At 42.7% G+C, this 15,730-nt stretch overlaps 1 protein-coding gene and 1 pseudogene across 2 annotated transcripts in view; both read left to right on the forward strand.

The window, feature by feature from the left end:
• The window catches only part of LOC110322609 (UDP-glucuronosyltransferase 1-1), a 126,709-nt gene that overhangs the window by 52,694 nt on the left and 58,285 nt on the right, over positions 1 to 15,730 (forward strand). Inside the window, exon 1 of one of the 2 annotated variants that reach the window (XM_029539305.1) lies at positions 14,865 to 15,720. The exons of the other annotated variant lie outside the window; for it this stretch is intronic. Coding sequence (XP_029395165.1) covers positions 14,920 to 15,720 — 801 coding nt within the window. The 5' untranslated portion in view covers positions 14,865 to 14,919. Of the gene's footprint in view, positions 1 to 14,864; positions 15,721 to 15,730 lie in introns of those variants that run through there. 2 annotated transcript variants of the gene reach the window in all.
• LOC115064061 lies at positions 19 to 6,448 on the forward strand (annotated as a pseudogene).

Here is a 15,730-nt window from a genome sequence, read left to right on the forward strand (position 1 = left end):
TGTATGAACCAAAGTAGAGAGCCAATGGTGCCTCGAAGTTTTCTTTTGCTTTGTCTTAGCCAACATGTATATTTTANAATGCACTGGGTCCCTCTTAAGAATGGGAAGAGAGACTTAAATTTTACTAAAGAGACATTTCACTGCTGTGAGAAGTTTCTAAGAGAAATAAGTTTTAACTAGCAGGGAAGTTTTAGGTTGACTCATGGTTTCAGAAGCACCAGCTCATTGTAGGCAGGTTCCATGTTCTTTAGGCCTCTGGCAAAGCAGAAACATCATAGCAGAGAGGCTATCAGGGAGTGGCTATTCCTTCAAGGACAGGAAAGTATACATGGGCCTGTGGAGAGTTAGCCCCNTCACCATGCACTGACTCAATAGTGCCACCAGGTGGGGCAGAAGCTCTCAACAATGAGCCTTTTTAATGGCACACTTCAAATCAAAGCTCTGGGATCATACCCAGTGATTGCTCTGGGGACCAAGGCATCAGACACTGTTCAGAGCTCAACTGCAACTTGTCAGATATGGAGGCTAGGAGTGAAATGAAATGGGTTCCCATAGCTTTTCTCAGGGACTGGAAAAAGATGTGAACGGTGCCCTTAGTGGGAGCAGTGGATCACCTGGTGGTAAGATGAAGAAAGTAGTGTAGTGGTAATTTTGGCATTTTGATTTCTTTAAAAACAGAAATATGAGAATATGTTTTTGTTTTTGTCCCAGGTGTAGGGATATGGGACTACTTTGGACTGTCCACAGCNGCTGACTGTGATTTGCCTCCTGCTCTAGCAGAGGCATGGCTTTGCCAGCTGCAGACAGTTTCTGTGATTGTGTGACATTCTGAATTCTGGGATCTTTTCAGAGGACATATAAATAGTAGGATCCCGATAGTTGGAGGTGTTGTTGCTTGTTCGAGGGGGGAAGTATTGGTTGTGGTTTGTGAGTAGTCGTGCCCAAAGAAATAAATTAGATTCAAGGTCCTCTATCTTTCTCTCTCCTCTATGTTTCTCTTTCTCTCCCATCTAGTGTTAGGGAGTGAAACCAGGGGGATAAGAGGTGGGAAAAAGAAGATCCCACAAAGTAGCAAAGATCAGCTACGCTAATGATGGAAGCACACAACCTGGTGAGGAAAGTTAACTGCTCAGGGCTTCTGGAAAGATGGCTACAGGATTCCTGGCCCACATGTGAGGGCACACAAGGCCTCTGTTCTTGCTGGAGCCCTGCCCTGGACTGAAGGTAGACAGGTGCTGATGACCCCCATGGATAGCAGCCACTGGCTGTGCATGGGGACCTGAGGGAGCCACCAGACTGTGATCTTGGCCTCAGGGATCAGTTCACACTCCATTCCTTACATCAAGGAAGAACACAAGTACNGTTGTTTGGTGCCTTTCAAAAATCCTTTTGCCTGAAACACCTGAAGACACTTTTAAAGGTGTGGCATATTTTAAAAAGTTATCTGCCTTCCCTGTGAAGTCTTGCCTGGGACTACTGCACATGTCTCTGATTGGACAATGAGCCCAAGTTCCTCATATGTGTTTTCCACAGGTCCTATTTATCCCTGTGACTCAGTACTGATGATGTGAACATCCCAGCAAGAGGTTACTGTATCAGGTCTGTTGGTGTGTTTACCCAGCTTATGGTTCAGGCCGTGTCTATTNTTTAAGACCTTTATTTTTATTTCCTACATCTGTAATCTTTCCAAATATCACCCCTTTTTCTAATAGTCTTTGCTGAGTTAAAGTACTGAAGTATCTGTAGCGGCATGNTTCAAGTTTGTAGCGTTTACCAGGAACACTCAGAGTCCAGGATGAACACAGAAGGCTGTAACCCCAGCCTTCAGGAGAATGGAAATTTAGGGTGAGCCCGTCCCAGGCCAGTCCAAAGCTTGGGGCTCATTGGAAGGAAGCAAGAACTCACTAAGCCTGCTTTATTACATCATTGCTAACCTGGTAGGGCCTAAGAGTGCCTTGGGTTTTGGTGACTCTCATCCATGACTGTGAGGAGAACTCTCAGTAGACCCTGCTTTATGATCAAGTCATCTCCTTTTGGGTGTGAATTATCTTCCTTTACTCCCACACCGAATGACAACCAGCAGCTTCAAAAACTGTTCTCTGATGATTGCAGAGAAACCCAGGTAAATGAACCCCAGCAGAGCCACAACCCCTCCTTGTCTGGGACAAGCTGACTCAGCAATGTTTCCTAGGTGGTAGTGTAGTGAGTGCTCCGTGTGGATGGGGAGGGAGACTTTAGAGAATTACCCAGTAGGGTGACAGTCAGAAATGTTTCATTGTAAGTCCAAACCCTAGGCATGCTGTACTTGTCTCAAAAATATCAAGTAGACTTTATAATTGAAAAATACTTGCAAATATGCCAGGCGGTGATGGTGCATGGCTTCAATCCCAGCACTCAGGAGGTGGAGACATGCAGATCTGTGTACACTCAAGGACAGCCTAGTCTCCAGAGCGAGTTCTAGGACAGCCAGGGATACTCAGAGGAACCTCATCTCAACCACCAAACCAAAATGAACAAAACCAAAAACCTTGCAGATAAATCAAAACATCACATACCAAAATTAATCAGACCCCAACCCTATCCAGCTCAAGGAACTTCTGACTACTTAGAGCAGCTCTTCTGAATCCATGCTGTGTTGAGAGTCAAAGGCTTTGTTGTAGGTGAGCATTTGTCTCATATTCTTGTGTATTTGGTCAATGAGAGGTTTTTCAACCAATTAATGGGAAAGGGAGACAGTTGTATTCCTGAAGGTTAGAGACTCCAGTGTCAGGACTTTCAAATTCAAGTGTTGCTGTCTTGTTCTGGCAAGATCAGGCATGAGATGGGAGTGGTTACACAAATGCAAGCAGAACCCACCAGGTCTACAAGATGCCGCACAGAGCACCAGGAAGAGTACACTAAAGAGAAGTAAAATAGCTTCAGAGTGGATGTGGAGACCAGGCAGTAATGGAGGCCTGGAGNGAATTAAAATGATACCGCCCTGTGTAGAGCTGTCTGGCGGCTCTTAGCACTGAATGCTAGAATTTCCTCTTGAGCTAGCAGCCTTAATCAGAGTTGAAGGACTTGAGATCCATTCCTGAGAAGACCCTGCATGTGGTGCTGATGGCAGCACTGTTCAAAGTAGCCACAAGGTGGAAGCAACCCTGCAGATGCTGCAGTGCCATGGGAGACAGAGCCATAGCTCTGTGGAGAAGGTCCCTGGGCTACTGAGGGGCATCACAGCAGAGCTCTCTGCTNCTCCATAGAGTAAGTCTGCCTACGGGTATGTCAGATAGGATGTTGTAAGAGATTGAGCGTCACCTTCCTGTAAGTCCCTGGATTGGTCTGTGGAGATGGTTGTCAGTCTCCATCAGCAAGGCAGATGAAAGAGTGTTTGAAAATGGAACAAGAATCCCACTGTGTGCACAGAGGCAGCAGCCTTGCTCTCTGGCAGAGTTGATTCACTGTCTCTTGGGAGGAGGGGCAGGTTAAGCACCCTTCCCTTGAGGCTTGAAACAGGGGCAGTAAATCCCTTTGGAACACAGTCTGGTAACCTGCAGAAAGTGTTCAAATTTTGCTTTGAGACCAATTCTAGAAACATAAGCTTCTTTGATACTTGCTTCCTTTCGTATAAGCACTTGGACTCCCAGGGTTTAGTGTATTTCCTCATAACTATTTCTAAGCTCACATTGTGTGATTGTGCCCAAGAAAAAGTTCACAAAACAAGTATGTTTGATTTCTTAATAACCCATGCTCATTTATTACTGTTCTCCCAATCATTCAGTGTCTAGGACTGTTTGCGAGTACACGCCCTCCTGAGTGGGTAGATATTTCTTTAGACCACACTTCCTCTGCTGGGTTAGGAGAGCTCTGATCTCAGCAGGTGGATTGCCTTGGGCTGTGCTTCTCCTATGGCTCCTGCAGTCTTCCCAGCCTCCCTTCCTCTGTGTGTGCCTTCTGCTGGCCTCTGACTTGGCCCAGGCAGGCAGGCTGCTGTTGGTGCCCTTGGTGGGAGCCACTGGTTCACCATGCAGATGGTTGTGTAGAAAGTCATTCACAGAGGCCATGAGGTGGTCATTCCAGAGGTGAGTTGGCAGCTGGGAAAATCCCTGAATTGTACAGTGAAGACCTATGCATCCTTTCACACTCTGGAGGATTTTTACAGGGAGTTCACTGAAGCTCAATGGGAAATCCAAGACGAGGGAAAACTTCTTCTACTGAAGAGTCCAGCCAAAGATTTCTGTGAACTCTTATTTTCACAGTGTAGGAGTTTGTATAACAACAAGAAGTTAGTGGAGTACTTGAAACAGATTTCTTTGATCCTTTCGATGTGTGTGGCTTCACTGTAGCCAAGTACTTCTCTCTCCCATGTGGGGTCTTCAGCAGGGGAGTATTTTGTCATTTTCTTGAAGATGGCACCCAGTGCCCTAGTTCTCCTTCTTTTGTCCCCAGAGCTCTCTTGAAATACACAGACACCATGACTTTCAAGGAGAGTGTGGAACCTTCTCTTCTACATGCGGAGTGTGCATTTTGTCATAAGTTTTTCAAAAGTGCTGCAGATATTGCCTCTGAAGTTCTCCAGACCCCGGTGACTATGACAGACCTCTTCAGCCCAGCGTGATTTGGTTGTCAAACACAGTCTTTGCCTTGGAATTCCCCAGACCTGTGTGATACCCACTGTGATTTACATTGGTGGGATCAACTGCCACCAGGGAAAGCCACTTTCCAAGGTACACCATCTTCCCTTTAGCACATGAAGAGCTTGGCTTTGGATGATGAAGTTACTCCTTGCTGAACGATGGTTTGGCATTTACGTTCTTCTTTTTCAGTTATTTTGATGGATTTCTTTTGACCATTCACACTTATCTGTGCGTTTGTGCAGCTGATAAATCTTGCTTGTGGATGTGTGTGTATCGCTGACATTCTTGTTTATAATCACCAGCCTGTGTTGCTTTGACAAAAGAGTGAGAGACACAGTAAGAAATGAAGTCTCACTTTGCTCATTCTTGTCCTCTCCCTCCTTCTGTGGAGCAGCTTCAGCCTCTGGCATCTGTTTCCTTAGCCAGGTGGGCCTTTTGCATTTCCTCCAAGGGAAACTACACACTCACATCTTTAACCAAAGTTAGCAACCACCCTGTCTCCATTCAGGGATAGTAACACTCAGACTGTCATGTATGTGGTGCATGCGTTTTAGGGCTTTTTGTTTGTTTGTTTGTTCATTGTTGATTCTTTTCTGGTTGTTTTCTTTTAATCTGCATGGTTTTTATTTGTGGGAGTCTAAATTGCTTAACTTTCCCTTTTGTTTGAATGACAGCTTTTTCTTATAATATTTTAGATTTCACCATGCTTTGCTTTCTCTGAATCTCAAATATCTGAATGGTTTCATCACTTACACTGTGTGGGTGTTTAAATTCCTGTAATGGTGATTATATATTTTGATCAATTTTTTTTTTATATTTTCAAACACAATAGAATTACATCATGACTCCCCTCCTATCTTCTCTCCAACGCTACCTGTGTTTTCCCACTCTCAATCTGATAGCCTCTTCTCCTTTGATAATTATTGATACATATGTGTGCGTGTTTCACAAAAGGTCAAGACTCAGACTGCTGAGTCTGTTTTTGTTGCCNGTCTTTCACAACGTGCTTCTCCCACAGCTCCTGAAGGGTTTCTAGCCTCCCTTTCTCTGTGTGTGTTTATGTGTCTGCTGCTGGCCTCTGGCTTTGCCCAGGCAGGCAGGCTGATGCGGGTGCCCATAGATGACTATCACTGGTTTATCATGCAGAGAAACTCAGCCACAGAGGGCATGAGGTGGTGGGATTTGTGCCCGAGGTGAGTTGGCACCTGGTGCAATCTATGAATTCTATGGTAAAGTCTTAGTCAATTTCTCACACTCAGGAGGATCTGGACCACAAATTGCAGATCTTTATTGACGGGGAAAGGCAGAGTAAGATAATAACTTTCTCTATTAATCACTTCATTGTATGGTGTTTTTGAGTCTTTCTTCACACATGGAAGGGATTTGTCTAATGACAACATACTAGTGAGTACTTGAAGCAGAGATCATTTGCTGCTGTGTTTCCTGATCCTTTCGCTACGTATGGCTTGACTCAGCTAAGTACTTTTCACCCCTATCCATGGCCTTCAACAGGGACCTCTTTTGCCACCATCTTAAAGTGGGTGCACATGATTTTGCCCTGTTTGTTACATTCACAGAGCCCTTTAGGGATGCACTGATATCATAACTTTCAAGAATGAGTGGGGTACAACCTCTGCTACATGTGGAAGTGTGCATTTTGCCCTTGGTTTTTCTATTCTGCCCCAGAACTTGCTTCTGAAGTCTCAGATACCTGTCACAGCGTCTGACCTCTTCAGCCAAGTGTCCATTTGGGTGTCACACATTACTATAGTGTTGTAGTTCCCCAGACCTGTGATGCGCAACGTAGTCTCCATTGGTGGTGTTGACTGTCATCAGGGAAAGCCACTGTCCTAGCTATATTATCTCTCTTTCATGGAGAATGATCTGGATTGATGGGGTTCCCTCATGAATCCTTGCCTAGAATGTGTGAGGACTGAGTTTAACTCCAGTAACCCTACTTACTGTATGGCTAGTTTTATGTTGATTTAACATAAGCTCGGATCACTTCCAAAAGGGACTCTCAATTAAGAAAATCTCTGCAAGAGATTTGCTTGCAGGCAATCTTTGGTGCATTTTCTTAATTAGTCCTTGATTTAGGAGTCTCAAATTCATTGTGGGTGCATCTGTAAGTAGGTTGTCCTGGGGTATGGTGTATAAGAAACAGGCTTTCTCCTAAGGAAGGACAGTAAGCAGCATTCCTCCCTGGTCTCTGCTTCAGTTCCTGCATTCATGTTCCTGCCCTGCCTTTCCTTAGCAATGGACTATAAGCTATAAGACAAAATAAAACCTTTCATCTCCAAGTTGTTTTTGATCATTGTCTTAGTTAGGGTTTCCATTGATGTGAAGAGACAACATGACCACAGCAATGCTTATTTAAAAACAAAACAAAACAAAACAACAACAACAACAAAAAACCCTCTGAATTTGGGGCTGGCTTACAGTTTCAGGGGTTCCGTCCATTATCATCATGGTAGAAAGCATGGTGGCATGCAGGCAGACATGGTGCTAGAGAAGGACCCAAGGAATTTACATCTTGGTCCACAGGCAGCAGAAGGTGACTGTGAGCCACAGTGGGCATAGTTTGAGCATATATAACTTCAAAGCCTGCCTTCATAGTGGCACACCTACTCCTACCAGGCTACACCTCCTAATCATGCCACACTCTACGGTCAAGCATTCAAAGAAGTAAGTCTGTGGGGCCACACCTATCTAAACCACTGCAGTCAGGGTGTTTTTCAATACAGCAATAGAAATCTTAACTAAAACACCCATGAACTGAGAAAGAAGAAATTTTGATTTCAACTGATCTTTTCATGTACATTCACCACAATTAGGATTTCTGGTTCACTGAATTACTTTGTGACAAATTTTTTATTTTGGGCATGAAGATTTTTATAAATCTGTCCTCACTGATATGCAGTCACCCGTCATATTTCAGCTGCTTTCTTATTACTGTTCTGAAAAAGTAATAGTAAAAACCATAATAAGGAGTGAGGATTTCCTTGCTATGAATCCTGAGCTATTCCTTATGAGAGCATAATTTTAGCACAAGTGTTGCGTGCATGCACATGTCTAACCTAAACAATCCTTGCACCTGAAATTACTGTAGGATCCTGTGCCAGGCTTGGCATAATATTCTTTATTTTTCCTTTTTTGATTTTCTAGTAAGCCCTAGGTTTTATTCCAGGCACTTCTTGACATTCCTTATTTAAATGACTGCATAAATGTTTCTATTTTAGTGACATCAAAGATCTGTTCAGCCAGCAAGTGTGGAGAAATATTTCTCAACTTTTGCTTTTAAAACCAGGCTGTGGTAAGTGCTGTTAGGTGCTTTCCCTACCTTCAGCATTTCCACACACTGGCTCTTCCCCACAGGCTAGTGTTCAAGGGAGCAAGGTGGGGTGGGTTGGGGAATATACATAGCTCATATATTTTACAGTGTTTGAGAAACTAATTTCAAGCCTCCATACTAACATAAATAGATCATGGGAGTTTGGTCTTTTCATATTTTTGCCAAATGTTGAGATTGTCGATGTTTTAAAATCCGTTGATTTTCTGGGGAAACATCCTGCGTAGTGATGTCTTTTTTCATTGATTGTGGTCCTGGGCATGTGAGCCATCAGTGTCATCTTTACTTCAGTGAGTTACATATGCACATTCTATAGCCAAGGCAGGGATATTTAATGATGAGCACTGTGAGCGTCCTGAGCATTAGACATCCCAACACCTAGCGGGTTCTGTGTGGCCTACAGTATTCCTTATGGCTCTTTATCTGTTCCCATTTGGAATTTTCACTTTGGGGGAATCAAATCAATGAAATTTATCTTTGGTAACATTTATATTTTAGCTTTTTAAAATTTTCTTACAAGCCAAACACATACATACATTTTCCCCATGATAGAGTTAAAATGTTTAATTCTTCCTTGGTCAGCAACCTTATTTATCTTTTTTGGTAAGAGATTGTCAAAGGATATACCATAAAGGATACACTGTATGTGACTTCTCTAAGGAGAGCCTTGCTCTCACTTACTATTAGGTCCATTATTCCTCTCCAAGCTAAAATGCTTACTTATCACGTTTAATTTCCCGAATTACTTACGTCTACTCATCTGTGTGCCTTGTCCCACTGGCTTGTCCACCGTGTGCTCAGAATCTATCCTGATTGAGCAGCTTGAGAGTGGGTTAGTGTCCGGAAGACATTCTCCTCAGTCATTCTCCTGGTTTTCATAATTTTCTTGTAGAGCTCCAATATGCACTTTCCTTTCCAAACTTTAAAATGGTTTCATTTGATTCTAAAACCACAACCAACCAACCAACCAAAACAAAAACAAACAAACGAAACCTGAGCATACCACTAGACCCTGTTAATATCTCCTTAAATATCTTTTTCTCTACTTTGAGAACATTGGCAGGATTTACCTTGATATATCCCAGTTTAAAACCAGTCTGCCTGTTTGCTGCTTCAGACCTTGCTTTAAATCTGTTGATAAAGATTTGTTAACTACATTATGTGCATTTCTTTTTTTTCTTTTTCTTTTTATAAGATTTATTTATTTATTATATGTAAGTACACTGTAATTGTCTTCAGACACTCCAGAAGAGGGNGTCAGATCTTGTTACNGATGGTTNTGAGCCACCATGTGGTTGCTGGGATTTGAACTCTGGACCTTCGGAAGAGCAGTCGGGATATCTTACCCACTGAGCCATCTCACCAGCCTGTGCATTTCTTTTTTACAATTTATTCCCTGGTATTTTATTGACTTGGGAGAAATTATAGTACAAATGGGTGATTTCCTTTTCTGGTTTAAGGTGTTTACTGGTAAAGCACTGCTTTGGTTTTGCTTGTGCATCTTGTATATAGCCACTCCTGATCTTTGATTAGTTATAGAAAAATTTGTTTATACTGTGTGGTATGCACAGAGTTTTCTCTCCTGAAGTTATTCTCTTGCAAGTACACAAAACATTATGGAATAATAATGTGGGTTCAGGGTTATTTAAATTGTGATCCAATCACTTGCAAGTACAAATGTCTTGATGAAGACAATGGTAACACTCTTGGCAAGTACATCGTACCTAATCTCTGGTGTCTTAGCTCAGTGAATAGTTTGGTTACGGATGGGTTATCTTTGTTTACTGTGGTTTTGGATATTTAAAAGAGCCAGCAGACCTTGTAACTGAGCCACATTTTCTCATGAATTGGCATATTTTCATGTGAAAAAAAACCCTTCTTAGACAAAGTGAAATAATGTTCCTTCTACAAAGTAGAGGACTACAGGTTTATCTGTGTCAAAGTGAGGAATGGGGGCAGGTGGGACGGCTCAGGGGTAAGTGCTGTTCTAGAGGATCTGGTGTAATTCTCTACATACACACAGTGGCTCATCTTTTGCAGCCACAGCCCTAGAGGGTCTGATGCCCTTCTTCTGGTCTCTAAGGGCAACAGGCACACAGGGATTGCACAATTTAAATAAATAGTAAACCATGAGGTGAGTCTTTCTGTTCTTGGGGAAGTCACGCAAGGGAGGAGCAGATGGCAGGACCTTAGGAGCATGAGTCAGCTAGCTCAGAGATAGTTTTCTCCCCTTTACTCCCCATCAACAAAGTGCCAAGCACAAACCAGGCCATGCGTGCACCCTTGCCCTCTTTCCAAGGGTGGGACCAGAAACTCTGAACAATAGTGATATTAGAGTAGCTCATTGCACCACTCCAATGTTTGCAGATATTAAAGCTGTATATGATTTTATATCTATGTAGCTATAAAATCTGGATGTATTGAACCAAGGTTTTACAGATAAGGAATATATATATATATATGGTTTTATGTATCTGCTAAAGGATTTATATGTGGTAAAGGTCTTTTGTATGTATGTTATTTATGGATAAATATGAAGAAAGACATTGCCACATAGGGATTTTAGGATCTCACAGACAGCCCTTTGACTAAGAGCATGTGCTAAGAGTGTATGTACTAGATAGATTTTTCACTGAGTGACCTCTGGATGTATGTATTCCTTCATCCCTGTTTCAGGTGAGAAGGTTATCTCTCTTGGAAAACCACATGGGTTTTATGTTTCTGGAGAATAGGAGTTGGAGCCTGGATTTTATGTCTTATAATAAGGAAACATCAAAGTATGTCTATAGTTTGTGTGTGTGTGTGTGTGTGTGTGTGTGTGTGTGTGTGCGCCACAGAACACCCCCGTCAGGTATGGGGGTTCCTGGGGAGAGGGTCCTCGAGGATAGGTGGGTAAGGATTCGGCGGTGACAAATAGAAACAAATGTAGAAGCAGTTTGAATCTTAGTGTATTTTGCAGCTCTCAAGCAAGGGTTTTTATACATAAGAAACCAAGTATGGCAACTCTTAGAGGATGTGTTTAGTGATGCAGCCATGAATATCATCATTGTCGTTTGGCACAATAAAGCACAAAAATCATCCAAGTAGTACAACTCTCAAAAGATGTATTTGGTGAAGCAATCACAGATAAAACAGGTAACATCATTGTTATTTGGCACAACAGAAATCATCCAAGAATACAACTCTGAAAGGATGTATTCAGTGGGGCAGTCCTCCAAGGTTAGTGGCATATTTCCAAGAGCAGGTTAATAAATTTTTATAGTCAATTATTGTTTAACATCTAGTACCCAATTGTTTTATAAACCTTCAAAGTGTAGATTTAAACTATTTTAATTCTTTTTATTTAAGATTTTCTTTACCATATACCAAAGCCCACTTCCAATGACACACGTGCGGCCATATGAAATTTTATTGTTTGGAAAGTTTTTTTTTTTAAAGATAGCTTTTATTTATTTTTTAAAAGATTTATTTATTTTTTATTGATATGAGTACACTGCAGCTGTCTTCAGACACACACTAGAGGAGTGTATTGGATCCCATTGCAGATGGTTGTGAGTCACCATGTGGTTGCTGGAAATTGAACTCAGGACCTCTGGCAGAGTAGTCAGTGCTCTTAACTGCTGAGCCATCTCTCCAACCTGTTGTGAAAGTTTTTATCTATCATAACACTATTATGTAATTTTGTAAATACTTTATTAAGTAAAGCGCTTGTTTTCCCACAGATAAGGGAATGGCTAGTGACCCCATCTCAAGGGATAGTTTCTTACCCATTTTTCTCACTTAATATCTTAGCCTAGGCTATCAGGAACATGTCTTAAATAAGAAAAGGAACAAAAGAAAATTAAACAGATAAATTACCATGAGAACTACGGCTCAGTATTTTGTTCAGGCCAAGAGTTGCACAACTGGTTCCAGGAGGCCTCCTTCTTTTGAAGTTTTCCCTTGAGTCTGTGGAACTTGTCACACAGATTCTACTGGGGTTGGTGTGGCATGTGTATACCCATGCACTCCTGCCTGTGTGTGCATGTGCATGTGTATGTGTGTGCTCACGCTTGTGAGTGTGTGTGTGCTCATGTTTATGTGTTTGTGCATTTGTGTGAGTATGTGTGTGCGCGCACATGTTTTCATTCCTTCGTGTGCATGTGCATATGTATGCGTGTGCTCATGCTTGTGAGTGTGTGTGAATGTGTAAGTGTGTGTGCTCATGCTGATGTGTATGTGTAAGCAGAGGCAGTTAATTTCAGTTTCTTTCAAAACTACAGGGGTTACAACTACTGTCCTTTGCTTAAGCAGCAACCTCAGTTTCTCTCACATAGAAAGTTGGCCATAACTGCACTCTGAGGTTTGTACTGTGTGTGGATATGGGTGGAGGTTAGGGTCTAACTTGTGTGTCCCAAGAAACTACACTGAAGTCAGTGGCCAGCACTTATGAAATTGAGCTTGGTTGTGCAGTCATTGCAGATGGACTTAGTGAAGATGAGATCCTTAGGATGGGTCCCACCCTGTAAGATTGGCATCCTTTAAAGATATAGCCACATAGGCCCAAAGACACAGAAGAAGGTGAAGATTAAGAATTCTGAGGAGAGGGTCTGTGTTGCTTTGAACATCAAATATGTCCTCTGCTAAGTTAGTGCTTCTCCCTTGTTGTGAACAATGTTGGCAGGAAAGTGTCAAAGCATTGACAGAGAGCCATTTTTCCACTAACCTCACAAGGCCCAGGTTTGCTGGCATCCCCAGAGCTCCCTCCAGGTTTTCTTTCAACAACAGCAAAGACCCACTGGAGAGGAGGTGGTTCATTAGTGGAGATGAAGATGAGAAACCTAGAATCTCCAGGAAGGTTAATAGGATAGACAAAGTTGGCTGCTTAAATGTGGTCTAGCTTTCTTCATATTGGAGGGCGTGATTTAGAGCAAGGGCAAGGAAGACCCAGGGTGTGTGAGAGGGACAGTTTTAAAGAGATATCGACAGACATAGTGGAAAACTAAAAACAAGCAACACCAAAGAAAATGGTAGTATGAGGGAGACAGTGATAGGACAGAAGTGAGGGAGGAGAGGGGAAGAGGGAAGAGAAGGAAAGAAGGAAAGAGGACAGTAGAGGGGGAAGGAGATGGAGAAATGGAGAATAAATAGGAGAGGGGAGAGAGGATATATCATTGTAAATAAAATAAGCTCCCATGCAATATTCCACATCAGTGTCTAAATAGCTAGAGATTTAGCTAATAATTTAGGTAATACCAGATCAGATGAGTGATATTTATTTATTTATTTATTTATTGTTTTTTTTTTTTTTTTTTTTTGCCAGACAGGGTTTCTCTGTGTAGCCCTGGCTGTCCTGGAACTCGCTCTGTAGACCAGGCTAGCCTCGAACTCAGAAATCTGCCTGCCTCTGCCTCCTGAGTGCTGGGATTAAAGGCAAGTGCCACCACTGCCCAGCGATGAATGACTTCTAAATCTCTCAAATTATTTTGCATGTATTTTTATCGTTCTCTCATTAGTGGGTTTTTAAAAATCTCAGATATCATTTGCATATGATATACTTACTCTTTTATTGACTACAGCTTAGTGATTGTTTTTGTCATTGTTCTAGTTTCCTGTCTGTTGCTGTGATAAAACAAGCTGACCAGAAGCAGTTTAGAGAAGGGCAGGATTTCTTTGGATTACTCTTGCAGGTCACAGCCCATCCTTGAGGGGAGTCAGGACAAGAACTCAAGCAGGAAGGACCAGGCAGACACCCTGTGAAGAAACTGCTTGCTGCCTCACTCAGGCTCAGGCTGAAGGAGTTTTCTCACACAGCTGAGGTCACCTGCCCAGGGAGCAGTATGTTCACAGTGAGCTTAGCACCCCCACAGCAACTGAGCATCAAAACATCTCAGAGGCAGGCGAATTTCTGAGTTCGAGACCAGCCTGGTCTACAGAGTGAGTTCTAGGACAGCCAGGGCTATACAGAGAAACCCTGTCTTGAAAAATCAAAAAACAAAAACAAACAAACAAACAAAAAACCCCCAAAACATTTCCCATAGACAATCTCATAGACCAGTCTGCCCTAAGTGATCCCTCAGTGGAGAGACTCCCTTCTCAGGTGAATTTAGGTTGTGTCACATCTGTAGTTAAAAACTACCAACTAGGCCGGGCGTGGTGGCGCATGCCTTTAATCTCGGCACTTGGGAGGCAGAGGCAGGCATATTTCTGAGTTCGAGGCCAGCTTGGTCTACAGAGTGAGTTCCAGGACAGCCAGGGCTACACAGAGAACCCTGTCTCGAAAAAACAAACAAAACCAAAACCAAAAACAAAAACTACCAACTAGGTAAATTTATGTATAATGTTTTTATGTTCATATTGGTTGACAGTCATGACAATTCCTGTTCATTCCAAATGACATCCTATAACTCTAAGCCTGGACAACCTTTACCCTGCCATCTCCATGGACTTGCCTATCCTGGAANTTTAAAATAGAATTTGAGATCTTTTGTGTCAAGCTGACTCAGCAATGTTTCATAGGTGATTGTATAATGAGTGCTCCTTGTGGATGCGGAGGGAGACTTTAGAGAGTTACCCAGTAGGGTGACAGAAATGTTGCATTGTAAATCCAAATACCAGGCAATGCTCAGAGTTCAGGACACCCTGCTAGAATGTGGCTAGCAGAGAATGAGGCCATGCAATGGAATGGGTGTACACAGCCTTGGTTTTTTAAATGGAGGAAAGCCAGATATCAACTATGCAGTCTTCTAAAGAGAGAGTTCTGTCACAGTTTTCTAGGAGAGAAACAAGATCAGGATATGTTGGCTGAAATCAGGATTGATCAGGCACCAAGGGTAGATTTATCCTTTAATGATTAATAGCTGGGAGCTGGTGCCACCCAATGGTGTGGTAAGGTTGGATGCGAGATTAGAGGAGTAAGTGTCAACCCCTGGTGAGGAAACCTGATTCTTCTGTGCATCCACTGAGGTGACTATGGGACTCCGAGTGCCCCTGCAAGGATTACTGGTGCTGTTCCTGCTGTGTGCCCTGCCTTGGACCGAAGGTGAGAAGGTGCTAGTGTTTCCTGTGGGGGGGAGCCACTGGCTGAGCATGAAGGATGTTGTGAGAGAGCTCCACGTCCGAGGGCACCAGACTGTGGTCCTGGCTCCAGAGGTGACCTTGTACATCAAAGGAGAGGACTTCTTCACTCTCAAAGCCTATGCCGTTCCCTATACAAGACAAGAATTGGGAGAAATGATGGGAAACCTTAAAGTGTTCTTTGACACAGGAAACTATATGAAGAAAATCTTTAAAACATTCGAGACTTTGAAAAACATGTCAACAGTTCTCTTAAAGACTTGTACAAATATATTGCACAATGAGTCCCTGCTCCACCACCTGAATTCCAGCTCCTTTGATGTAGTCTTTACAGATCCCACGGTTCCCTGTGGGGCATTGTTGGCCAAGTACTTAGGTATTCCTGCTGTGTTCTTTCTACGATACAACCCCTGTGGCATAGAATATGAGGGCACACAGTGTCCAAAACCTTCCTCTTATATTCCAAACCTATTCACAAGGCTTTCCGACCACATGGACTTCCTGCAAAGGGTCAAGAACATGCTGTACCCTCTGATCTTGAAGTACATTTGCCATTTATCAATCACTTCCTATGAAAGCCTGGCCTCTGAGCTTTTGCAGAGAGAAGTGTCCTTAGTGGAGGTTCTCAGCCATGCATCCGTGTGGCTGTTTCGAGGGGACTTTGTACTCGACTACCCCAGGCCCATCATGCCTAACATGGTCTTCA

Source organism: Mus pahari, chromosome 5, assembly GCF_900095145.1.
Source record: "Mus pahari chromosome 5, PAHARI_EIJ_v1.1, whole genome shotgun sequence".
NCBI classification, from domain to species: Eukaryota; Metazoa; Chordata; class Mammalia; order Rodentia; family Muridae; genus Mus; species Mus pahari.